The sequence below is a fragment of the Aquila chrysaetos genome, chromosome 4 (assembly GCF_900496995.4).
Source record: "Aquila chrysaetos chrysaetos chromosome 4, bAquChr1.4, whole genome shotgun sequence".
Classification (NCBI taxonomy): Eukaryota; Metazoa; Chordata; class Aves; order Accipitriformes; family Accipitridae; genus Aquila; species Aquila chrysaetos.
In genome coordinates, this window is record NC_044007.1 from 48541838 (window position 1) to 48568141 (window position 26304).

The 26304-nt window shown below is 42.8% G+C and overlaps 1 protein-coding gene across 1 annotated transcript; it reads right to left on the reverse strand.

Moving 5' to 3' along the window:
- Positions 1-220: 220 nt before the first annotated feature.
- LOC115340610 (desmoglein-2-like) lies at positions 221-25672 on the reverse strand. The gene is made up of 15 exons (XM_030012460.2): positions 25412-25672; positions 19025-19060; positions 17998-18132; positions 17262-17420; positions 16854-16998; positions 15120-15280; positions 14088-14222; positions 13757-13942; positions 12463-12722; positions 11442-11584; positions 10532-10756; positions 8995-9225; positions 7845-7969; positions 6368-6694; positions 221-4290 (listed from the first exon to the last, which is right to left on the reverse strand). Exons 1-15 carry the CDS (start codon positions 25454-25456, stop codon positions 3268-3270), a joined length of 3336 nt encoding a protein of 1111 aa, XP_029868320.1. The 5' UTR covers positions 25457-25672; the 3' UTR covers positions 221-3267.
- Between the last annotated feature and the right edge of the window lie 632 nt (positions 25673-26304).

Sequence of the window (26304 nt, forward strand, 5' to 3'; positions counted from 1 at the left end):
CTGGATGAATGTACTTGAAAGCTTGCACCAGTGCCAGAGGCCAACTTTCCTACCCACAAGGTGCAAAGAACAGATAGTTGTCACCGTGTTTTGAGCTCACAGGGAGCTCAAAGGCCACCAGGAGGGAGAAGGAGCCAGAGGAGACAGCCAGAGTCACTACCTCTGCTACCACAGCACAAGCAGAGGGAGTGATGCATTTCTGGGATGCCTCAAGGCCGTAAACACTTGCCATGACTCTCCAGGGGAGAGCAGCTGATTTATTTAACATTTTAAAAACTGATTTACTACCGATAACCCCTACACGCTTTAAGTCTTTGATGGTGGACGATGGTCAAATTCCCAGGAAAGAATGGAGCCTGGAAGACATCATCCTGTCTTGCAAAGTCTAGTCTAGCTCCAGGTATATGCTGAGGCACGACAAAGGAAAAACTTTCTTGTGGATGCTCGGGACAGGCGCTCCACTTGCCCTCCTGCTGCAGACAGCCGCATCCCTGTTGTGTCAGGCTGCTTCATACTCGTGGAGTCTGACGTACTTAGTGAAGATTTGCAGGAAACATAAATCACAGAAGAACAGCGTGGATACAGTCCCTGTCATGCTGGTATGTCAGCATAACTGTGCTCTGTTATTTTTAGATAACAAAATTACAGACTTCATTTTTACTTTTGAAGTCAGAATGAGGCACCTCTCACAAAGATAAGTTCTAGGGCTAGTCCCAGTCTCAGGGTTATCCAGTGGTCAGATGCTAACCAGGCATTTCCATTAGTTGGGTCCTACATTCCTCCCACCAGCCACCATCATTTACAAAACACAGCTCCATGAGAAGTGACTTATTTATCTGATGGATGTTCTGCCAGCATGAGCACATGCTGATAGCATCTGAAGTCTTGGTACAAGACTAAGCCAAATTATGGAGATTCACTCTTAACGAATCTATTCAAATAGACTCTTTACACCACTAGCAAATCTGTGATAAAAGTTCCTAAATAAACAATACACAGGGAAGTCAGGATTTCTGTGACACAGTCCTGACTCTTACTTCTTCTGGATTTTAACAACTACATGTTTGAACAACTATTAAACTGAGACAACAGTTTATGCCCTCTTGTTTGGAAGTACAAACTGATTAAGAGAGTTTGACTCAAAGCCCAGTAAATCTGTTGTCTTCCATCAAGTTCTTAGATTATTCAGTGCACTTAACCAGCAGGCAGAATTCACTTTTTTTTTTTTCAGAATCTGTAAGTTGGCAGGACACCAACTTTTATTACATCTGCATTTTTCAGATATTCCTTCAGGCTGTTTGGGAAATCTCAATCCTCATTCTATCTTTAAACTTTTTATTTGCAGTAAGAAAGTTAGTGTTCTCATTGGGGTAGCTGTCTTAAAACTGAATGAAGAATAATAAAAAAAATACAGTAGAGCTCTTTATTTTAAGATTGCATAAAACCACAGAAATACTCCATTAAAAAGTAAGAAATAAGTTCACTCCCTCTAACTGCAGGAAAAAGTGGTGACCACTTAAAACTGCATGCTTGCTTACAAGTAAATATACATACTTTAAAAATGAAGTTTAAGAGATAAATAACCAACAGGTCCAAGCAAGGGAACAGTTTGATTTGCTTGGAAGTATTCCTCCACTTAATGTAATGGCCCATCTGTCAAGATGCACCCTGTTGAGCATAGCCATGGTTCCTACTTTTTATGTTTATGTTTTTGAATCAACTTTTACATCCTTATCAGTAAAAATCAAATACACTGAAAGCATTTCTACTCAAAGGCAAAATATGTAAGTGGAAAACATAACACTGCAGCTGCAGGAAAACTCCAGGAGAGATGGAGACAATCAGAAAGTTCTGCATGTCCACAGGCTTTGCAGTACCATATGGCCAGCTTGCTGATTTTAAAGGTATGAGATAAACATGGTACCAATACCTAATCTAAAATACTTCTTTCTACTCTTGAGAAAAACATAAGGAGTGTATGACAGTTTTTCCTTTATAAAATTAACTTTAAAATGTTTCAAACTGCATACAAATATTTACATGCACATATATACATAGTGCCAAACAGTGCAGTACCGTCTTCTGCTTTTACCACATAAAATTCATGGAAAGAAAAGTTATCTTAAGTGTTGCAGACCTGAAGGGCACTTTCGTCTTGTCAGAGCTAAGGAAAGCTGCCATTATGCCCCCCCCCCCCCCCAGACACACACACACACACAGACAGACACACAGACACACAGACAGACTCCCCCCCCCCCCCCCCCGCCCCAGCTGCATTTCTGTGTATTGTATCTGTGAGCTCACAGACAGAAGTAAAATCACTTAATTGCACTTTTACGTCAGATCCTACAGATGTCTAGGAGCCATAAACTTTGCCAGCAAAGCCACTGACTGAATCTCTGGCTCTACAGCTAAGGTAAGTTTTGGCTGTTTCTTATACATTATTAAAGGATCAATTAGGAACCAGTGAAAAATCTGTATGATGCAAATGCTTACTTGTCCATGTCAGCCTAGACCCACACCAAGTAATGGAATTTTTACATCGAGGTATCAAAAAAATTGCAGTTCTCAGCTTTTTTGCTATTTGCTCTCTTTAACCCCTGTGCTAATATGCAAGTATTGATTGCTTAAGGTACAAATGCTGATAACCCAAAGTTGTGACATCCCTCCAGCAGATCAACACACCACTGCGCTGAGGACATACTGGCTTTGGTGGCCTGGGCTTCTCAGGAAGGAGAGATTTCTTAGCAGTTCGCTAAGGTGTAGAGAGCTGCAGCTGCAGCTCAGGAGGAGCTGCTCGGCCCACAAGGTAATAGATGGCAAACACACAATCAGAACCTGATGCCCCTTAGGGGAAACATCAGCAGATAGACTGAACAGCAGTTCAGAAACCTAACTTGTGCTTTGCACACTACTATCCATTACTAGATTTTAGACTTTTTTTTTTCGCTTACCCATAATTATGCAGCTGTGGTTATGTGCTATTATTACACTGAATAATAGAAAGCAATTACAAAAATAGCAAACAAGGAAAAAAAAAAAGTATTTCCCACATCTTTCCACTTCAAAAGCATCACTGCCAATGTTACATAATAACAACAGCAAATTTCCTTACTAGCTTCCTGGTCATAATCCTTATTTATACAAACTACCGCAAGCGAGTCCATGTCATTCTGAAAGCTCCAGCAAATTCAGGTCTCAAGAAAAAGCCCAAGATGCACAGGGACACAAGGGTGCCAGACACCGCCACCCCTGCAAGGGGCCAGGCTACGAGCGAGTGTACTGCACCGTGTTGTATTTGGTGACCCTGGAAGACTTGCTCAGTGTGGCGCTGGCAGGAGGTGGCCCCTCTAAGTTGGAGCCCGCCCGGTTAAGCGGGGAGTCTGGGGTCAACACGTGCTCTTGCCTTCCCAGGCTGGCACCCACCGCCTGTTCGGCTCTGCTCTGCGTCCCCGAGTCTGTCACCACCCTTTCATTCACCACCACGCTGCGTCCCTCTGCCAAAGTGGGGAAGCTGAGTGAGCCCTGCTCTGCAGCGGGCACAAGCACCCTCTCCCGTTCCCTCACCACGACGCACGGGGAGTCGGGGAGATCCTGAACCGTCAAGGCTCCTGGCCCGGCACCCTCTGACTTCACCATCCTCTCCGTAACCACCACGTTACTTCTCCGTGGCAAATCAGGGATTTCCACCATACCCTGCAAGCTTGATGCAGGTGCCAGTACTCTCTCTGTCACCACTACATTCTCCTTAAACTGGGGGTCTAGAAAGACAGTGCCCGAATGGGCAGGAGCCCCTGCAGAATAGGACATTTCTGTCACAGTGAAATTGGTCTCTGCATGGGCTGTGGGAAGGGGCCAAGCATCGTGCTGCCCAGAGTGGGATACAAAGGTTGTTTCCGTGACCACCTCCGTGGAGAGGGTGTCTTCTCCTGTGCCACTGCCCACAAGCGCTGGCGAGGCAGGCTGGAAGCGACTGCCCGAGGCAAAAGCTTGTTTGGAGCTGGAAGCATTTTGCTGATCTAAGAACCACGAATTTGCGTCATTAAGACCTAAACCTGATTCATTCCTGGAGCTACAGTCTTTCATGTTGATGTTTCTGCCTATGCATATTTCTGCTAGAGTCTTAAATTTGTCTCCTAAATCATCAAGGAAATGGTCATCAAGATCACCCTCAATAAAGCTGCAGCAGCCGATGGAGCCATGGGGAGAGCCTGACTCTCCCTGGGAATAAACCAGGAGACAGTCGTTTGCAGCTTGGGCTTCATCTTCTTCCGCAAAAGAGACAGCTTTCTAAAGACAGAAAACAAAAGCAAGCAAGAGTTCATTAATGTCAGCTCTAGACTTAATAAATTTGAAAATCAGGAATGCTTGGTCAAAGAGGTTAAAATATGAAAATTTAACTGAACCCACAGAAACCGTCAACCAAATAAGAGCAGTACCTAAAAGTGCTTTTTGCTTTTTTGAAGTTAGTCTGAACTTGACAGTCCACTTGATGAGAAGGGAAGTCTGAGATTAAATTGAAAACCTTGGGTACTATCACCACCTGCTGTTATTCCTACCAGGAATTGTGCTATTTGTGATACTGCTCCATCTTCAAAGAGATAGTTTTAATTTTGGTTCAGTGAATGAACTTCACCTCTAACTAGGTGTTTGTGGGAGAGTGCCAAAACCATGCCTGAGAGTATCCTAACATTTAAACACACATTTATGAGTACATGTTGAAATGTTATCACCTGCCTCGGCCCTTTTCACTAGCATAGCCTGCAGGATCACACCCAAGGAGCCCAACAGCAAACAAAAAGTTAAATAGCTTGGTAAGTATGGGAACATAGTCCAGCACATAAATTTTTAGGCTCTATGCAGGCCACTTTGCAACAAGGAAGGCTCAATAGTTCTGACTGTAGTGCTTCCAGGGCCAGCTCAGTCTGAAAGCAACATCTGCAATGGAGTTTGTGCTAGCACTAGCACAAATACCTGTGTACATGCTTACATCAGCTCCAGTTCCTGGAGTGAAGACAGCCAAATCCTCTGGGCCTGCTGAACCAGCTTGACCCAATACAGTTGCTGGCTTGCGCTCAGAACCACTTTTCTACCATATCTGAAGTTCTAGAGTGCATATTTTCTCAGGCATCTGTGAGATATGGTATATATCCAGACCCAAATTGACTCTGTATGTTCATCTGTGTTTGACCCTGGAAGTAGGCACATTACCTGAGATGCTCCCACAAAAATCAGCATGTGTCTGAAACTATTTGGTTTGGTTACTTGTCTGGGTTTTTTTCCCCCGCTATAATCTGAGATATTTTAGCCTCCCAGAAGTGGTAAAGAGTACTGTAGTATGACCTTTACTAAGCCATCCTGCAGGACTTCAGCAGGCAGCTATACTTAAAGTATGTCTTAATATTAGGAAGTGCAAAGAGTGGAAGGAAAGCAGAATTGCTACTATTGCATCTGTTCACCTAGAAGACCAGTAGCTAGAGCACTCAGGAGACATACAAGTATCTTAAGCTCAAATCCTTCCCTAGCCTGAGGTGGTGATTCAAACCTGCACAGCTACTCCCCTGCAGAACCCCATCATAAGCCAGCTCTAGGGTGCAACAATGTTTTGTTTGTACAGGTAATGGACAATCTGTACACTCCTTGGCATATGGAAGTGAAGCTTTCACTATAAGGAGCTCACCAGCCTAAGGACTAATGATGTGCGTTATGCAAAGAGGAATAGCTACAATGAGTAGGAATAGCCTATTGGTCAATGGTTAGGTCACCAAAAAAAAAAAAAAAAAGTAGTCAGACAGGGGATTGCAACATGTGCCCAGGCTGTTGGGCAAAGAGGCAAGTCCAGCACCACTTCTTTCATCAGCTACTTTGAAAATGCAGACCCACCCTCTACTGTATGACATCTATGGCTTATCTTTCAAAAACCTGCTCCATGGTAAAGTTTGTAGCTGTGACTCATGATGAGTCATAGGTGCCTCCCTACAAGCCAGTTTAATGTGCTTAAGTCCCTGAGATTTAGATCACACTCCTTCTCATGGCTTCTTCCTGGGCAAGGGGCTCCTTGGTCATTGCTGAATATTCTGGATCCCATTCCCGAGTACCTCCCTCGAGAGAAGCATCTCGTTGTGAGAGACCTTGTAAACACCCAGTGCTACAAGATGGAGCACTGTCATGCTCTAAGTCCCACATGTGAGCCTAATCCAAAACTCCTTAATGCCCCCAACTCCACATGCACACAACATTGGCCATTGTATCAGGACTGTTTGTATATACATATCTACTCATCTGTGTTTGTAATAACATGAACAGCATATTTCACAACGCTAAGTGTAAATATCAAAATACTGTTATTTTTGGGTCATATGCTTACGTCATTGAAGTAGTCTCTTAAAAATTCTTCATTCATGGCTCCTGCTGCTCCCACCACAACTCCTCCTCCAGCCACCACTGTCTTGCCTTCAGCACCTCTAGCTGTCATGGCTCCACACTCAGCACCAGAAAGGAGATGTCTTTGCTCTTCCCATCCTTCCTTGGTAATAGTGCTGCAATGCTCTCTTACATGAGAGGCAGAGCTGCCACCTCCTGCCACAGTTTCCTCTCCACTCATTCCTGCTGCTGCTGTCACTGCTGTTGCTGCTCCGCTGGTTGCTCCTCTCGAGTTCCCCAGTGCAGTGGGTGGGATGAAGCTTAGCACTGGCTACATAAATAACACAAATTAGGATGTGACATGAAAGCTGCACTCTCTAGCACATGGAACTCACCAAACCAGCAGCGGGACTGGGTGGGACCTGGGAGGGTGCCGCCTTACAACTTGTTTGAATTTGCACTTATACGTGTTGCTGCAAAGAGTAAAAGGCCTCCTGAAATAGGGTGCAGCTTCCACAAGTGCGTTCCCAAGTTAGATCATGGAAATGTTTCTATAGATCACTGTTTTCTTGTAACTCAAAGGGTTGGGAGTGAAAGCAGGGGGGAATAAAAAAACCAAACCCACCAAAAAAAGGCTTACAAAATTCCAGAGAGCTCAGCTGTTCCAAGACAGACTCTGGCCAGCTTTCCTCAGACACAAAGTGGGGGAGTGGGCACTGCCTGCTGCCTCTATGATGCTGCCTGGCCCTTTCTTCTAGCAGTTTGGCTTCCCTGTTAATTGTTTTTTAACAAGAATTTGGTGTGAGCATTGGCCCTAAATCAAAGTCTTTTACCTTACTTCTATTTCTTTGCTATTGTGCAAAAGCATGCCAGTGTCATCCTCTTTTTTTGAGAACTGGGTTTTGTAGCATAACGAGAAAGGGCAAACTTCTCTTGGCATTCACTGTTGCCTCTGCAGATTTGCACTTTTTTCTGCCCCCCCTTTTTTTTTTTTAAAATTAAGAATTTCCTCTGTTTAAGAAAGCAAACATACAGGGATGTTAATTTAAAATGCAGCCTGAAACTTTAAACTAGTGAGGAGAAGCTAAGCTTTATAACCCATTCTTTCGCTGCTTTACCATGCTCCCAAAGGGGTGTTGAACATTCCAGGCTTGCAAATGCAAATGTTTCGCTCTTTACAGCATCCATGCTTTTCCCACACTCCTATCTTTTGCTCAGATACCACCAACATTTGCTTGATTGCTTTCCCTTTACCTTAGGATTTAAACACTATGGCTGTTTTTTCTAGAGCTGCTGGTGAAATTCATCTTCCATGCATATCCTTCACTGAGCCTCACAGGGTTAATTTTAATTAATGTTCATGTGCAGTTAAAATCTGCTCTACAGCCTTGAAACATCAGCCTGTAACGTGGAAGAGGCGCCAAGTGCCAAACTGAATGCTTGGATGGAAATCAAAGAGAAATGCTATTAGGGATACATGCCTTGTCCTCAGGAGCTGCTCCTTCGCTGTTCCACTGATGCAACACTGCTTCACTGTAGTCTGGTATCGCACCAAATCCCTTTGCTCCTGAGCCGCAGGGACACAGCAGCAGTAACAGTGGAATAACTACAGGGAAACAGAAGTTTGACATTAACTATGTGATTATTAGGGTCAAAGCATGCTAACAACCAGTATCGAAGTTTGGCCAGCTCCCATACCAAAATGTATCTTTAATGAGCTAGTGATCAGTATGAGGGCTGATAAAGACTGAAAACAGGTTCCAAAGTATTCAAGGTATTTACTAGAAACATGTGCCTGGCTGGTCTCCTAGAAAGTAAACTGACAATTAACCCATCAGGGCCTCAATCCTGCAGATGACCATGCACCTATGTAGCTATACTTCTATCAAAGATCTCATATACCAAACCCAAGCCCTAAATATCACTGTACAACCTCAGCATTTTGAACTCTTCCTGTTCTTTTACTACTAGATAACGACATGGCGTGATGTAAATTCCACCTCACCACTCCTATGACACATCTAGAGCATTGCCCGGGGAATTCAATCCAATTTCAGGAGCAGAGCATATTCACATGGCATGAACTTTGTTTTGCCACAGCTAGACTGCTACCAGTACAAGCAATAAACTATTGCCATTTTAAATGCAGCGCTGGTACACATGGCCATACCCTCACTACAAGCATTCTTCTCTTATTTTTGGTGAGACAAAATAGAAGCTCAAAGAGCAATGTCACACGCTGCTCAGAGCAAGGCACCAGACCTGGGTCTGCAGCAAGGGAAAGAGAGTGGGGGGAGCGCTGTGATTTGAGTGGGAAGAGTTAGGGTTCACATGGGGAGGTGTGGGAACACCGAAACGATTCCTTACTGCTTCCCCACCTGTTATTTACAGCACCATAAACAAATATTTAAGTTGTATGTATTAATTTTTAAATGCACAGCTTGAAATCCTTTGAGGGTGAAATGCTGATGTTGCCAAAATTAGTTGGGGATTTGCCATGACTTCACACAAACTAGGAGTTTATACAGAATATATCAAGATGATAAAACCTAGGGGCTGGACTGTTTCTTTCCTGATGCCTTGCAGACCATATTTACAGTGCTTCTGAGATAATATGAAATGATAACTTACGCAGCAAAAGTAAAAACGCCAAGATGATTAGCGCAACCGCTCCTGGTCCCAGACCCACTGACTTGGCGCCAATAAGTTTCTCTCTGCATACGCCGTTACCCGTACACTTACAAACAGTCAGTTGCAGAGACTGTGCTTGAGCGCAGCTTAACCCTTGGAAATCCTTTATTAGGATGGGAACTTCAGTTCTGCCCAGCTTCAGGTTTTGTGGTACCAGCTGTATGCTGGTGCCTGAGGCAGAAAGCGGGGTTAAAGAAAAAGAAGAGACAAGAAATGAGTGGAGAAAAAGGTGACTCCTGTAAACTAAGGAAAATAAAACCTTCACCACCTCCCCACAAGCCCCCTCCAGTTAAGTCCAGCCAGTGCAGTGGAATTAAGTATAATTAGCTGCTGCTACAGCATACGTGCTCTTATTTTTATCAAGGAAATTCATGCTGGTAACAAAGCAGCCATGCTCACTTGCAGTCTCAGATAATTGTGGAGAGTTTCACACCACCAAAGACTTATCACGGAAGACAGCCCAACTGCCTATATAGCATTAACCTTCATGTCATCCAGATAGCTAAAGGCTGAATTCACAAAAAAACTGCTTCAGTCTTTAAATAATCTGTTGCTGGTCACAGGCAGAGACTGGGGAGCCAACATACCACCTGCTCCTGTGGCCATGTCGCGTCAAGGACACAACTAAGCAAGAGATGCTCAGATGATGTTCCCACTGGGGAATGCCACCCTATTTGGAAAAGCTGTGATCCCCATAATTACTGGTAGTCCGGCTGCAAGCAGGGTGAGGAAAACTAAGACAACTCCTTCTTGGTCCTAAACCTGGCCATTAGGATGACTCTGCTGACTGCTTTGCAGTGTTATGCTGTAGGATTACAGAGGAGAGAATAATGAGTCTGAGAAGAAAAAAGTGTTTTCTGGTACCTTCGATCTACCTGAAGCATTTCATATAAGCCTGGGAAATGCTTGAAGGAATGGAAATGCAAGAAGAAAATGCTCATCTCATTTTGAAATAGTCATTAAAATCATAAATAAATTTCTGATTTATTTTTCTCTCTGCTGTGCTGGACAATCTTAAAACAGGTTACACTGTATTCCCCCTTTTCAAGGCCCACTGTACAGACATATTTATTTATTTATTTGTAAGTTACAGCAACTGCAGCCAGAAACACAACCGTATCTCCAAGCTCAGTTTTAACAAAAAGCATCCTCCATCACTGCATGCTTTTTGTGCAAAGATAGGAATGGCTTAATCCAGCATTATCCATAAAATCCTGGTCACCACATCTGGGTCATCAAGGTAGGCAAAGATGGTCCAACTGAGGGAAAGCAACAGGCCCCAGAATACATGTCTGTGCTTTTATAGCCATTAGAGAGAAGGGAGCAGAATGCGAGTGATGTGTCTTCATGCCCGACTCCATATATATGGGATTTTTTTGGTCTGGATAAGCCAAACTGTCAGTTTAACTGGAATTAACAAACTACAACACTAGGACTCCAAAGAACTGCAAGTAATTAAAAAAATATATTTTCTTACCATTTCTGGATGCAATTATCCATTTTTTTGCTGCCCCTTCTGGCTCAATGACAGCAAAGCTGAAGGGATCACTGTTTGGGTAACCATCCAAATCGTTAGCTGTAACATCAACTAATTTTGCATCTGAACACACAGTCTGCACAGGGTTCACAATAACTGGGCAGTTATCATTCTCATCTTTAACGTGAATAATGACTGTGCCGGTGACCGTTTTCTTAGGAAAATCTAAGATTTTAAAATATGAAAAATTAAATTAAATTTGAAAAGTGCAAGAATTTCATCTTAAAGTAAAAAACTTAATATTTTCCAAAACACAAACATTGCTGAAATAAGTTGAAAGAGCTCTCCCTGGAGCTTATGGGAGCAGTATTTCACTCCTAACATTAATAAACATATTGACAAAGTTCTTCTGAATGCAAGCTGATTTACTATTTTAACCTAAAAAAAAAAAAAAAAAAAAAAGTAGTATTTCTTGTGTATGGTTACACAGTAACATGCAGATTATAAAAGGCAAATTCTAATTAGATACACAAGAAGTTCAGGGAGTCTTTCCTGCTTAGCATTCAAGAAAACTTAGGACTCTGAAAATAAGGATACTGAGATATTGGCAATTTCCACCTTGACAAGGGATGTTCCTATCAGACTTGGTCTTTGCAAAACTTTTTGTAAAAGTTAACCTCCATCTAGTCAAAGAAGAGAAATGGGCACCTTGGCAACCATTCCAAGGTTCATCTTATTTCTGTGAGTTGCCCGTGTCTCTCCTCCAAATACAGAGCCTATGGGAAACTGCACTAGGTGCCTAACTTTTAGGCCATTAAAGACAGGGAGGTTAAACCAACTATAGTTGTAGAAAGGCAAACTAAACCCTAAACAAACCAATTAGTGTGAAAACAAAACCCTCTCAACTCACCAGTAGTTACACCCAACATGGTAATAACGTAGGTACCATTTACTACATGAGGCGATTCATAATCAAGTTTTTCGGCAAGTCGGATTTCACCTGTGAGCGAGTCTATTGTGATCCAGTTTGCTGTATCTCTTCCTTTCATGTATCTGATTAAAGTTGCATACAAAGATGTACAGATTTATAATGAGGAAAACAACCATCAGCGGAAAAAGCAGCTTCACAGTATGTTTACTCTTCATTTAAAGCCAAGACCAAATCCCTAGGTCTGAGGTCTGACACTCCTGCCACTGGAATTGGTTTCAACTATAAACCTAAGATTATAAACCTACCCTGAATGTTGAAACCTACTTTTCCCACTAGAGCCAGGATTTAGGTGTGGAGGCATTATAAAAAGTAGCCTCAGGGAGCAAGACCAGAGCACGAGAGGGAGCTGCACTGCTGGTCGTCGTCCTCTTCTCCTCCATCCCTGCTCCCAGCAAAAGCTGAGCAGCAGCCACCCAGGACAGACTGTATTACAGGCATGGGGGAGAGGGGTTCACCGTTGGGTATGCCCCTCTGCTGGTCTGCACCGTTTGTAAAAGCCATAGTGGTGGTTCAACAACATTTTAGCTGAAGAGCTAGGATTCAAAATCCAAGCACACACACGCAGACTTATCTACTTTACACCCTTTCTATCTGATCACTACATGTTTCTGCGTATTTCTTCCTAATGTTTCTGCAGATGAAGTCAGGCAAGTAAATCTCTCAAAAGTAGACAGGCATGACAAACAGCATGCGAGCACAGACAACTTCAGCCCAAACACTCATGTCTCATCATATACAACAAAACAAGTAGGATTTTCATGTCAGCTATTTTCTGCATAATAGAATATTGAAGATGATGATAATGATGTTGTTTTAGGTATGAATTATTTGTAGTAGAAAACCATTGCCTTTGGAATTATTTCAGTTCAATATGCACATTTTTACAGTAAATTGTGATTTCTGACATACTCAGTTATAATGATTGTAAAAGGATTCTTACACAATGCGCTCTGCTATTTTTCCAGTGTCTTCATCATAGGCTTGATACTGTCCAATAACCTGTCTTATCTCCAGTTTCTCACTTGCTTCAATAATTTTTGTGCCACCAGGGAATACAGGGCCTTCCCGCACATTGATCACATTAATTTTTATTGGAATTGTTTGTGCTTTGTAACTGCGTTTAATTGACTTGTGGAACTCTGCTTTGTTTGTAACAACAATGCCCAAGTTTAGGCTTTGCATTTTTTCATAATCCAGCTCCTAGAGCAATAAACAAAAACAAAAACAAAAAAACCCAAACAAAACAAAAACAATCACTCAGAATTTGACAGAATCTGGTATCTAGACAACATTCATACATTTAATATTTAAATAATATTATTTAAATAATACTGTAGCATCCTTAATTAAATAATAACTGTTTAATAGTAAGTGTTGGTTAACATGTTACTCTCAATACATAATGCTTCAAACTCTTTAAAAGTAAAAGTACATAAGGAAGATTACTCTCTTTATTTTTAATGGATGGCACCATAGATATGTCTTTATTATTGAATTTAAACTAACTTAAGGTAGGTGCAATGAGTCCTACCCATATATTCTTGTCTTTATTTTCAGTGAATCAGTGCTCAATATTACTTGGTTCTTCCAATTTTATTTATTTTTTTTCAAACCAATTCATGTACTTAATAATGCTTATCAATATTTACAGTTATCAGTTTTCAGATAAGGAAACCATAGCAGGAAAAAAAAAAAAAAAAGAAAAAGAAAAAAGGTACTTAAGGCACTATGCATCTTCCATTCCTGCGGACTAAAAGGGAGTGAAATTCATAAAATAGAAATTTCCATTTATGGAAAGTATTTTCACAATTTCAATTTATGGAAATTCATAAAATTGTCTGTAGCCCACGGCTCATGGAGTAGGTGTTGCCTGCACAGGTGTTATCTGTGGCCACAGGAAATAAAGAAATTTAAACTGAGATCAGCAACCAGAGCAAAAATATGGGCAAGTTTACAGCCTAGTTGTCAGCACTGTTGCCCAAACAACAAGGGAAGTTTGGGGACTTCTGCCCCACTAGATATTTGAGATCACACAGAATGTAAATAGTAAAGCTGGACAAAATTATTATTTTGCATGGAGTTATTGAATACACCAACAAAGAATATGTCAAAGGAGGAGTGTCTACCATGTAAAGTCAGCTACACACTGAGTGAATATAAATAATTTGTATGTCAACTTAAAGGGAATAAATTATGCTAGTATTTAAAGAAGGCTCTCTGAAGAACATACTAACCTTCACAAGAGTCAAAATTCCTTCATTTGTTTGGGTGTCTGTTACTAAACGAAAAAAGCCACCCTCGTTGCCAGAAACAAATGAAAAGTTCGCCAGCCAGTTATCCGAAAACTCTTCATCTTTGTCAAATACTTTTATTCGTAGAATTTCCACATTTGCTCTGTTTTCTTCAATGCTTCCTTCAAACTGCAATTGAAAAACACCTTTTGTTAAAAAGATGTCATGATTTACCTCATTTCACCAGAGCAAGAAAGTTTGTACAACCTCATATTAAGCAACAGGATACTGGCAGGTGTAGGAACATACCAAATATTGTGATAAATGTACTTACTGTATGACTTTCAACCACAGGCAGATTGTCATTGACATCCAAAATCTTGATTTCTAAAGAACATGTTGCAGCATTCCCACCTATTTCACCACCACGGTCTTTTGCTTCCACCACCAAAGAATAGCTACTTTGTGTCTGCCACAATAAGAAAAAAGTGTTTAAACTAGGCTAAAAATTTTTTCCTTCCCTGTATTATGTTTATCAGATTTTGGTAATCCCTCTCGTGGCCAATTATAACTCCTCTTCTCTCTAGCTAACAGTAAATCTCACACACAACTACCTTGACAGGCTCTGCTGGAGGGTCTCAAAAGGATTTGGGACTTTTGCATCTCCCCCACAAAGAGTTAGACTGTACTCAGGTGGCAAATGAAAAAGTTTCAGTGGCCATAACCAGGGACAGGACCAGTGACACCTGCATGTCCCGACAGGGCCAGAGGCAGAGCCATTGCCCTCAGTCGCAGAACTAACATCCAGAACACCATCTGCTGGCCAGGGAAAATTCATGCAAGCACAGGTAAAGCTGCTGGCAATACATGGCTTTCAATGCTGTTTCACAGCAGCACCCGTCCTAACTCTTTGCACTTCGATTTGCATAGCAAGCTACAAAAATCTAGACGCAGTCAGCAGCTTTGCAGATGGTGATCTGGGTTGTCTTTGCCGTATGCTCTCCAGCAGAAAGAAATGACCCCTTGCTTCACGTAACAGCTGCACGGGAGGGACAGAAAGCAACAGCCAACGGGCTGGTGCTGTGCTAGGGACCTGATGTGGGGAATACAACCTCGATCCCGTATTCTGCACTCCCCCTCTCCCCAGTCCCTGAAAAACATGCATCAGCCAGACAAGGCTTTAATCCCAAGGGAGGTGAAGGAAGAATCCCAAGGGAGGTGAAGGAAGAATCCCAAGGGAGGTGAAGGAAGGTAAGAGGGCCAGCTCTTCACCCTGGCAGGCAGGGCTGAAGGTGACACAACAGGTGTCAGAAAAACGCTGTTAACAGATTAAAAATGGGAGTTGTTTTTTTTTTTTTTTTCTTACCTCTCTGTCAAGGTTTATTTTTGCTACTCGAACCTCACCAGTATCCTTATTCATACTGAATGCAGCGCTAGGGCTTTGCGAAATGATCCTGAAAGCAATTTTGGAATTTAGGTTGTTTGGTTCATCTGCATCCGTTGCATTTATCCTCATTACAATTGTACCTGGAAAAAAACAAACAAAATACAGTATTTGTTTACACTGCCATGTACCGGCAAGTATTTTTACTATAATGTCAAAGATAAGAGCATGTTGTCAGATGCACTGCACAATTTTCTGATGCTCTTGCCTTTACTTATTTAATGAATAAAGCTGAAGAAGTGTTCCTAAATCCAAACAGTACATGTTAAAAGTAAACCCTCTAGCAAACAAGAAGATTGTATCCACGCATCTGTAAGTCATAGAATTCAATGCACCAGAAATAATCAACAGGTTGGATTCTCTCAAAAATTGTGACAGAAAACTGTAGATACACAAAGAAAGAAAAAGTTTTTGAACAAGCTACATTTACATCACACGTTATTCTAAAGGGAGCACTACTACCTCCTCTACCTGAACGTTATTAAAACAATTGCTCTGTGTTGATGCCCTCCAACAGCTTTACTCAAAATACATGGCAGTCCCCATGGTGCAATCCCCTTTTAACTCATGGCGCAGGGTTTTTGTCCTCTGGGAAAGGGCGTACCTCAGCATCCAGTGCCACAGTTTGAACATTAGCTGGAATTCAGGCAAAGAGCAATTCCCATATGGCTGCTACTGACTTGAAAGACAGCTGAGGGAACTCAATACCTCACCCAAGTAGATGGTCAAGAATTTGTGTCTTCAGATTATCATAACACTGAAATGGACACAACGTCAGGTATTTATTAGGTTGTTTTATTCCAGCTTTTCTTATCCTCTGGGAAGTAATCTGTTGTTCTTGTGTCTACTGACATCAATAGGTAAACTGCCAATAACTTGTTCTTTGAGGGTTAGGTCACGGCCATACGTGCTTAACAGCAAAGTACCTCTCCAGCCCATAGATAAAGCAGGGCTTTTCATGAGCATGGCAGAGTGGAGTCCTTCCCAAATAGGCTGGGATTGCTAGGCCAGAAGGTAGACTGCATTTCCCCTGCAATTCCTGCTGAAGGACTTTGGTTCCTGAATTTGTGGTAGCTTTGACACCAAACCAAAGGTGCCACAAGAGGAAGCATTGTTCTCTGTTGCCTTTAGGTGGACGCTTTCCCTTAATCACACCACACAGCTTAGCTCTGAATAAAGACTTCTGCATTGACACGTGGATAACCCGGCCTACACAAGCAAGAGAATGTATCCTTGTGTCCTGGTTAGTATAGGAACTGGGGAGTGGGGGCAGGAAATCGCCGCTTGGGGACTAGCTGGGTGTCGGTCGGCGGGTGGTGAGCAATTGCACTGCGCATCATTTGTACATTCCAATCCTTTCATTATTGCTGTTGTCATTTTATTAGTGTTATTATCAGTATTAGTTTCTTCTTTTCTGTTCTATTAAACCGTTCTTATCTCAACCCGTGGGTTTTGCTTCTTTTCCCGATTTTCTCCCCCATCCCACTGGGTGGGGGAGGAGTGAGTGAGCGGCCGAGTGGTACTTAGTTGCTGGCTGGGGTTAAACCACGACACCTTGTTACTGCAGGTATGCCGCTGCAAAGAGTATATTCACTTGTGCCCTTGCATGTGTTGGGAAAAACTAAATGAGAAAAACAATTCTAAAAATAACATTACCTGTTTCACTTAATTCTTCAATTGAACCAACAAAAACTTCCTGTGAAAACACTGGAAAATTGTCATTTATATCCACAATTTTAATTGGGAGGTCTATTGGCTCTTCCAGTTTTGCTCCAGTCTTATCTAGTGCATGACCTCTGAGCTGAAATAATACAGACAGAAACAAGCAAGTCCAATGAGTGAGGGCAATATATAGAAATACACATACAAAATAGAAATATATAGAAATATAAAATATATGTAATAAAATCTAAGCATTATATAAGCATATGTAATATGATTCTAAGCATGTATACACACACAAATATGCAGGAACATTAAAACTAATCAAAGCAAACACATCTGAACAAAAATAAAAAATGGATAGGAGGGCACCTATAAGGAAGAAGTTACTATTCAACTCACAAGCAGCATTGGAGTCTTTTCTCTGTCAACTCTTCCTGTTACATTCAGGTCTCCAGTCTTTCCATTGATAACAAATAATCCATAAGGGGGTTCTGTTACTCCTTGACCAGATATAGTGTAAGTTACCACTACACCTGTATCTTCAAGATCAGAATGTATCTAGCAGGAATATAACAGATTAAATAGCATTCAGTAAATAAAACCACATTTAAAAATGCAATGAAAATATTTTTGGTGTTTTTGCAATGAACAAACAAAAATAAACATTAAAACACATTTCCCTGCACTCCTTTGAGTCTGGAGATGTTGAGATGAATGCAGGAATGTTCTGTCTGAGGATCTGGTGCAGGGAGATGAGGAACATGATGGGCAGTGCAACAGTTGGGAACCGTGGAGTGGAGAGGTCTGCGGGAGAAGAAAATTGGGACTCCTTGGACAAAGAGAGTGGGATAGGATACAAGTGCAAGGAAAGGCTGGAACACCATTTTGATAAGGTGAAAAGGTGGAAGGGAAGGAAGAAACTGGCTAATCAAAGGGATGGGGGCAAATGAAATGTGGAGAAAGACGAAGGGAAAAGAAGTCTGGAACAACAAGTGCCAATCTTCAACTGATATTCAATAGTCCTTTAAAATTAAAGAAATATTTGTGCATGTGTTTAGGGGAGCCAGACCCTTATTTTATATTTTCATCTCTATTTTTATGTGTATTCTGTATTTATCCCTTTTTCTGGGCTTACTCTAGCAATTGGATTCTTATAGGAGTTGTCCTCCTCTTCCCGTATGAAAGCCGGAGGGACTGTCCATTCTCGCTTCTGTCTAACTAGGCTGTTGGGATGAGACAACATGCCACTCCTGCCATTTCGGTCATAAACCTGTGAAAAAACAAGGTTGAAAGTCAGCATTATATTTAGCCACTTCAGATGAATGCTTTATTGCTGCTCTAGCCCAGACTTCTGAATAGCTTTTGCTCTTTCAATAGCTAGTAACTTTGAAATCACAGAACAGCATTAGCCTTCCGAGCCACAATCTAAGAGCTATATGCTCAAGTTGTCTGAAGAGGAAAACTACACTAGTCTTTTCATCAAGACAGAATTAGGTAAGACAGGCTTTAAATACATGAGCAAGTTTCCATGACCAGAGGCTGATGAAGATACACCTGTTCTGGAAGATTTAACTGCTTGTTATCAGATGTGGGAAGAAGTTTGGCACTAAGACTGTCTTGAACCACCATTTCTGCCTTATTACCCTGTTTACCTTGCCACCAATACTGCCTCATACTTGACCTTCTCTCTGAAACAGAATACATGAAACAGCGGGCCTCTATTCCACCCATCCACTGTCTCTGCTATCCTTGCTCAACTACCCCTCATGCTCACTCTGCATGACACCCTTCATCCTTCTGTCCAGCTCAGTCCTTACTGTGTCTCTTGACTTCCAGACTAACATCTGGAAATGTTTCCAATTAACATCCTCCATAAAATTGTAGTTGATTTCATTTACAGAGAGTTAAAATAAGATATCTACAGACTTAATATTTTAGGGGAAGTTTCTCAAAGTTGAACACCACTCCGTTTGATGGATGTAGGAATCTATTCACTTATATTTTGGCTTTCATTTCACTATTCATTACATAGCTTTCACATTTCAGAAAATGGTAAAACGCAATGTATTTATCAAGTGAAGTAAGGCACACTTTTGACGCTTTGCTCAGAGTGCCCTTCTTCAGGCACTGATAAATAAAAACAGTTTTCCATTATTTCCTACCTTCATATGGAGTCCATTTCCATAATTCAAACAGATCTGCAATGGAAGTTATGATAATCATTATTAATTCTATGTCACTTTAGCCATAGTAAAACTTAACTGACGTGACCACCCTCATAAGAACAGCAAAGCCATAAGGAAGAGGGCATCTGACCTCTATCAATTAATATTTACTATTTACCTGTAATAGCTTCTGAAAAATTCACCCATAACCATTCACATTAAAAACATACACTACAATTATATAATTATTAAATTTTCCACTTTTCTCCCAGCAGAAAACAGATAATGAGCAATTAATCTTTTTTTTTTCCCCTTCAATAAACGTAGACTTTATAGTCATTTTTAAACAACCATTTTTTAGTGCTGAATAATGCTGCACTATTCCAAAACAATGGGAATTTGCCATTGACTGAAGCAAGCGGTGGTTGCCAGCAGCACTCTGGAGAAGCTCCCTCTTCTGGGCAAATCATGGGTTATACAGGCTGTGATGGGTTACCAACCACATCAGAGAACAAAACAGGTTAAATAACTTTTAAAAGCAAGGAGTAATCAAAACACCTGCTGAAGTGTAACCAACAGAAGCAGCTCTCTACTTAGCACCTTGCTGGGAGGATAAATGGCATACATACATCCCTTACTTTAAACAAGGCTGAGACATGTGCATGCTAGCAAGCAAATCATGCTTGCTCTGACAAAACCTTACATGCCAACATCCAGTATTGGGACTGCCCATCTCTTCATGCACCAGGATAGCTATGCATGCCTTTAAACACCTCAGTTGGGGGTCTCATCCTAGCTGGAAGGTACCAAATTACCAGATACCCTGCGTTTATGCCCACTCTGCACGCACTAAAGACCCCGCAAGTAACAAAAAGCCTCAAATGGTGCAAAACCGTAGGCATTGGGAAACAACAACAACAAAAAGTAGGTTATTACAAGTGAAACCAACAAATAGAACTTCTGAGCTTTGCATAGGTAGAGAAAAGAATACTTTTATTGTTCTCAGCACTATTACATCTAGCTGCATTTTGCATCTTAGGGTTTTTTTTTTGTTTGTTTTTGGGTTTTTTATATATACTAATGCCAAAGGCAAAGCAGGCTCAGAAAAGGTGATTTCCTACTGAAATAAGTCAGGGAGTGTTTCTTTATGTTCTCTTTGACTGGTCTCTCCCTATCCATCCCTCTGACTCAGCCTCGATTGCTGCATCGATGACAGCTTTTTTTTTTTTCAAGACATTATCTCTTTCCCACACAATGCAGCAATGTAGTGGATGGTGTTGAGCAATGTAGCAGACTGCTGTTTCAACTTGCACAACAAAACTGTTTTGCAAATGGCAATTTTCCCAATGTATATGTTCTGAAGACAAAAATCAGCAAGGACTAAGTTCCCTAACAGATACACATTGTGAGGTCTTCAGGATCTTACACCTCAGACCCAGTTGTTTTCATGAATATTCTTAATCTTATTTATTAGTTATATGGATTTTTAAAAATTATTTTTATGATTAATGAGATTGTACCAGCAAGAGTGACAGGAGGGTTTGGGTTTATAGTCAAGGTTTTCCAACAGAAGCTGCAACTCTTTTGGAAGGTGAATAATTGTCAAGATGTCCTCGTGAACATCCTTGTTTGTTCTTACTGGTAAACTAAAGGGAAAAGTGTTTCTGTCTCAATACTGAATGGAGACAAGAGACAGGAGGTGAGAAGCTTCCTTGTACTGAAAAACCTGAGAACCACAGTATAAACGAAAGTGTCTGAAGTTCAAGAATAAGCAGGTCTTCCACTGAGATGCATATCAAGAAAGCAGAGAAAATCCCATTAGTCATTATAAACACAAAGTCTTTCATTAAGATAACTAAAAGTAAAAATCAATTTGTTTGCAAATGCTGCAAAGCAGCCTCAAAACATTCTGTTTTATTGGTAAGACAGTAAAAAACACTTTTGCTTTTGTAGTTTTCAATCTGTAGTCCATGGGCAATCTCATAAGGGACTTTAAGACATCAGTAAAAGGTGCTTAAGTATGGCAATTTTATTTACAAGATGCATAAACACATTTGGAACAAATATATAAAGGGATCCTGCATTTGAATTGGAAAATTTTTAAAGGATCCAAAAACTTTAAGAAGCGGAAAAGCACTTTTCAATGACATTTTCTTCAAGAAAAAGTGAAAAGTCACACATCCAACAGGTGTTGAATTCTAAATTCTGCCCCCTCTCCCTTTTTTTTTTTTAATATCCTAGAGCTGCCTTCTATTAAACAGCTTGGTAAGATTAGGAAAGCCCTGCCCATCATTTGCTGTGGATCATAGCCTTGGCACAAAAAAATAGACATCAACTGATGACATCTGTTGATGACACAGAGCTGAGAAGGCATTGTCAGAAGACAACTGGATGGTTACAGAAAACTAGGTGGAAAACCTGAGGCCTGAAGTAATAGAAATGGAATGAAATACTACAGGAAAGCAGCAGGAGTAGGCGAGAGAGCAGGGGAAAGAAGGGAGTGACTGACATGTATAGGGAGTGCAAGGCTGCTCTTGCCCTAATCCATGTTCATGTGTAGTCAGGAAGTGACTAAAGGACAGATTTTGAACACACAGCTTAGTTTTATAATGTAAAGATACAGACTGAGCAAGCAAGAAGGTACGTGTCCGTATTTGCTATACTATGAAACAGTAAGTCCTAGAAACGTGGTCTTTCATGCATGCTGTGTGTCAGGAGATTTGGATCTCGCACCTCCTGTGAGTCAGTTTGGTGTTGAAGACCATGGGCAAGGGGAGATCTTCCACACTTAGAGAAGCAGGCTGAAGAGACCATCCAAAGTTACCTACTTGTCCATCTCCTGGCCCTGGGGCAGGACGAACTACACTAAGTGCTTCCTGACTACTGTTTAACCTGTTCTTAAAAACGAGTGATGGAGGTCCCACAGCCTCACCAGCTAACCTAAGGTGGTGCCTAGCTAAGCTTACAGATGGAAAAGTCTTTGTTAATTTTTATCCTAATTTTATTACCCTAATTTTTAGCTCTTCGCAAGTTGAGCATATTGCTGTTTGGATGAGATTCAGTTTCAGATTAAGGCACACATTTACATGTCTAAATGAACGCTAAGTGCCTAAACTCGTGTTATACTCAACAGCAATACAGCCAATACAGACAAGGACATCAGAGAGCAGTTCAGTTCACCCCAAAGCCAGCCCACATCTCCTATTTCTCTCTGGACTCCGCTGACTGCAGCTACGTCTACTTCATAAGCCCAATACAAGAGGATTTGTAGAGCAAAGCAGTTGCTGCTGAGAACCCAACACTACATAACCCATGTTTTGTGGTTGTTACTTCAGACTAGAATTAGCCTGGTCCCACAGACCACACACCCACGAGCAGACGGCTGCATCTCCCAACGCAGTTTTACATAAGAGCGATCAGATTCACACACTCTGGAGATTTGCTTCGAAAGCACAATTTGATCCAACCAAATAGGTGCACTCTGTATCCACTGCATCTCCATTTACCATAACAGAAACTCAAACACCTATATTGAGATGTCTTAATCTCCAGCCAAATCTCCTTCTTTGCCATGTTGATAATGCCCTCCTTGAACAGTGTAATTACCCTTCCTTCGCAACTACCCTTCATATATCTGAAAACTTATCATGCATCTTACCCACCTTCTTTTCTCAGTTCCCCGTTCTTTAATCTCACTTCAGGAATCATAAAACAGGATATCCTGAACTTAGATTGCATTTTTTGCTTTCCTCTAGTCTCTCCTGGGCAGATTCACTTTATTCTGAAGTCTGGTGTCCAAAATAATATACCACTTTACATCAATAGGATGGATAAAATACCAGATCTTATGTATTTCTCACCTGCTTTCCTATCTCACCATAGCACTGTTTTTTTTCCTCCGTTTTTGGAACAATATTAAGTTGTTGAATCAATGCACAGATGCTTGTAAATATTTTTACCATGTTTCAACATGTTACTGCTGATAGAAGCTAGGCTGCTTGGAATTATCTCACCTTTGCTCTTTCTAAAACTAAGCATCATGGTTGTTTGTTTTTTTTTTTTTTTTTAATTTAACTTGTTTCTATGAATTTTGAAAAGTAATTGCTACTGGCTCTGACATTACAATAGTGATCTAATGTATTCCGGACTGAATTTCATCAAAACCAGCCTAAGCCTAACCACCCCAAACATCAAGGAAGTACAATCCCAGAAGACGTTCAGAGAAAACATAAGTTTTGCTACTCTTGTAGTAAGATTCATACATCTCTGTCAACTCTTCTTTCACTCAAATGTAAGAAGTGTTCGAAGACCTCCTCTTTTAAAGACTTGATGTCCACACCCTTCAGAAATGACCGAGAAACCTCCCAGTCTAATAACCCTCGATAGCGGTGCCCGTCCGGCAGGCCCACGTCTCTGGGTGTGTGCCCTGGACACACACCAAGTCAAGCCCAACCCTACGGGTGCACTACCCTCTGGCACGCCCAGGCATCCCTGGAAAAGGGTCAAAGGCAGGAACATGGGGAAAGCTGCTGTAAGCTCTGCGAGGTACCCAGGGAGGAAGATACAGTGATGCAGCCTGCAGGCCCAGAGGGAGAGCAGATGACCAGGAGGTACTTCCAGGAAGAACAAGGAGAGGAAGAACTTACTGTTCTCGATGCTTCTAACGTAGAAGACAGTGTGGGAAGATGCTACTTTTAGACTGGATTTGTTTTTCCGTAGTTTCTTAAGGTTTTGAAATTACCAGTGCCATCTTTGCATGCCATAAGATATAAATGACCCTAATCTGATGCTCTCAAACAAGCACCTAGACTTCCTGCCACATGAATGGCTTCGTCCAGATTAGGGGAAAAAAAAAAAACAACGCCCAAACAAAAAAACCACCAAAACAAAAAAGGCAAAACCCAGCAGTGCCTCTCTCTCTCTCCCCCTCCTGACATCAACCAACTAAGGCAGCTTTATTTGCTCTAATATTCTATCTGATAGTGAGGCGTTCAGGCACCAAACTCAGTTCACTCTTAGGATACCGTACCCTTCCCCAGCTCTAGCTGAGACTGAGGATGACGAGGATTAAGAAAAATAATTTTCCTCTTTTCTTCAGGCAAGACCAATAGCATCCTGAGCCAGTGCAAGCCCACCAAAATGGACAATGGTGTGCCTTCAGGTATTACAGAACAAATTGGTGAAAACTTTTGTACAAGCAGCACTCCGCATGCTTCCCATTGCTCTTTTGGGCAAAACAAGGATAAAACATTTTCCAACCAAACCATAACTCCCGCCTTGCTGCAAAGAACAGGGTTAACTGCTGCTGGCTGACTTGCGGCCAACCACAAGTCTAACATTAAAGTTATCAGGCAACGGGTCTCCAGCTAACAAATCCGATTTTGCAGGATCCCGAGCTCAGGGAGCAAGGTCCCAATCTACAGCACCTGCCAGCCTGACCACGCAACAAGCCGTTACCGAACCCTGCCTTGGCAGCTCCCAGGCACAGCTCATGGCCTGGCCTCCACCCTCACCTTCATCTGAGCGGCAGCAGCCCGACTTCCGCAGGCACTTTGCCAGCCTGGAAAGGTGAAGAGCTAAAGAACACCACTACAGATAGGAAGGAGAGCTTCCTGTAAAATATCTAGCAACAGCTAGAAAGCATCAGTCCAAATCAAACAAACCAGGCGCTTTGGCCTCAGTTTGTTATGACATACTCCTTGCTTTTAGCCCGAAAAGGTATTTCATAGAATGGAAGGTCTAAAGGCTGATGGCTAAAAAAGAGCGAGGGCAGGGAAGGAGAAAGCCTGAAGTGTCTTGGATTGTGAAGAATTTGGTATCGTTTCTCTTAAGCCAATGAAGACTTCCATTAAATCATACTTTATGATACATTTTCCCTCCTGGCACTATTCCTTCAAAAAGGTATTGCAATTTATTAATACAGATAATACGTTGAACAAGAAGACGGCAACCATATGAACTCTTCTCTGCATTCCTGTTCCTCCCGCCGTCTCGAAAAACCCCACCCATTCGAGATCCCGTTCTTACCGGGTTCTTCTGCCTTCACCTGCTTTCGGACAGCAAACGGCGAATGCTCTTATCTCCTTTCCAAAGAACGGTAGAAAACCCGTGCCCGGCCACCAGCCGCCGGGAGGGCTGCCAAGCCCCGACGGGAAGAGCTCTCCCCCGCGGGCCCCGTACGAGCCCCCCGCGGCCCCGGGGCCGGGCGGTGCAGCCGCCGCCGCCGCTCCCCGCGCAGCCCCGGCGGGGCGCAGCCGCGCCTCCCTCCCGCACAGCTCCGCGCAACCACCGACCCGCCCGCCCGCGGCAAAGCGGCGCCTTCCCCCCGCCCCGGTGCCGGGGGAGCCCGGCGGGCAGGCGCGCCCCGTCGGGGCCCGGACTCACCAGCAGCGCCAGCAGCCGCACCGCGGCGGAGGGGCCCCGCGACATGGCCGCCGCCGCCGCCGCCTCCGCGCTCTGCCCGGGACCGGGTCACCTCCTCGGGCCGCCCGCGAGGGGAAATGGCGGCGACCCGTCGAGGGGCGCACAAGTAGCCGCGGGTGGGTGGAGTGTGCCGGGCGGGGGCCGCGCCGGGACGGGGCAGGTGGCGCCCGGCCCGCCCCCGCTCCGCCCGGCCCGGCCCGGCCCGGCCCGGCCCGCGGCGGGGAGCCCCGGCCGCCGCGCCCCCGCCCCGAGCTCCGCCCGCGGGAGCCGGCGGAGGCTGCCGAGGGCCGCGGCGGTGCTGCCGGCGCAGCCCGGCGGGCGGCCGCAATTTCCCTTCGCCTTTCAAAGTTTGATTTTTATTCCCGCCCGCCCCCTCCCCGCCAGCCAAGAAGAGCGATCTGGGGCATGTAGGAGGCACGCAAAGCGAGCGGGGCAACAAAACGATAAATTAACGAGTAATTGATGGGGGGGAATACAGTCTCGTGGGAAAATAAAACTGAGAGTTGTTTTAGCATAACCTTCCCTGTGATCTTCTTTTTAATGAGCTCCGAGCCATATTCTTCCTACTCTTTATCTGGCAGGGATCTTTCCTGGATACACCTGATTAACTGATGCTTAACTGGTAGGCATACCTGATTCTTCATGATGGCGAAACAATTAAATATACTTCCCGTACATCCTCTCTCCTTTGAGGCAGTTACCACACTCAGTCGTCGTAAATAATTTCTGAAGCGGCTGGTTATGATACCATGTGTAATACTGTTAGGGCTCGGCGAGGGAACCGGCCTCACGGGTGTCTTTCCAGTTACATTATGTCCCCTTATTACTGTTTTAACAGTGTACGATAAATAATT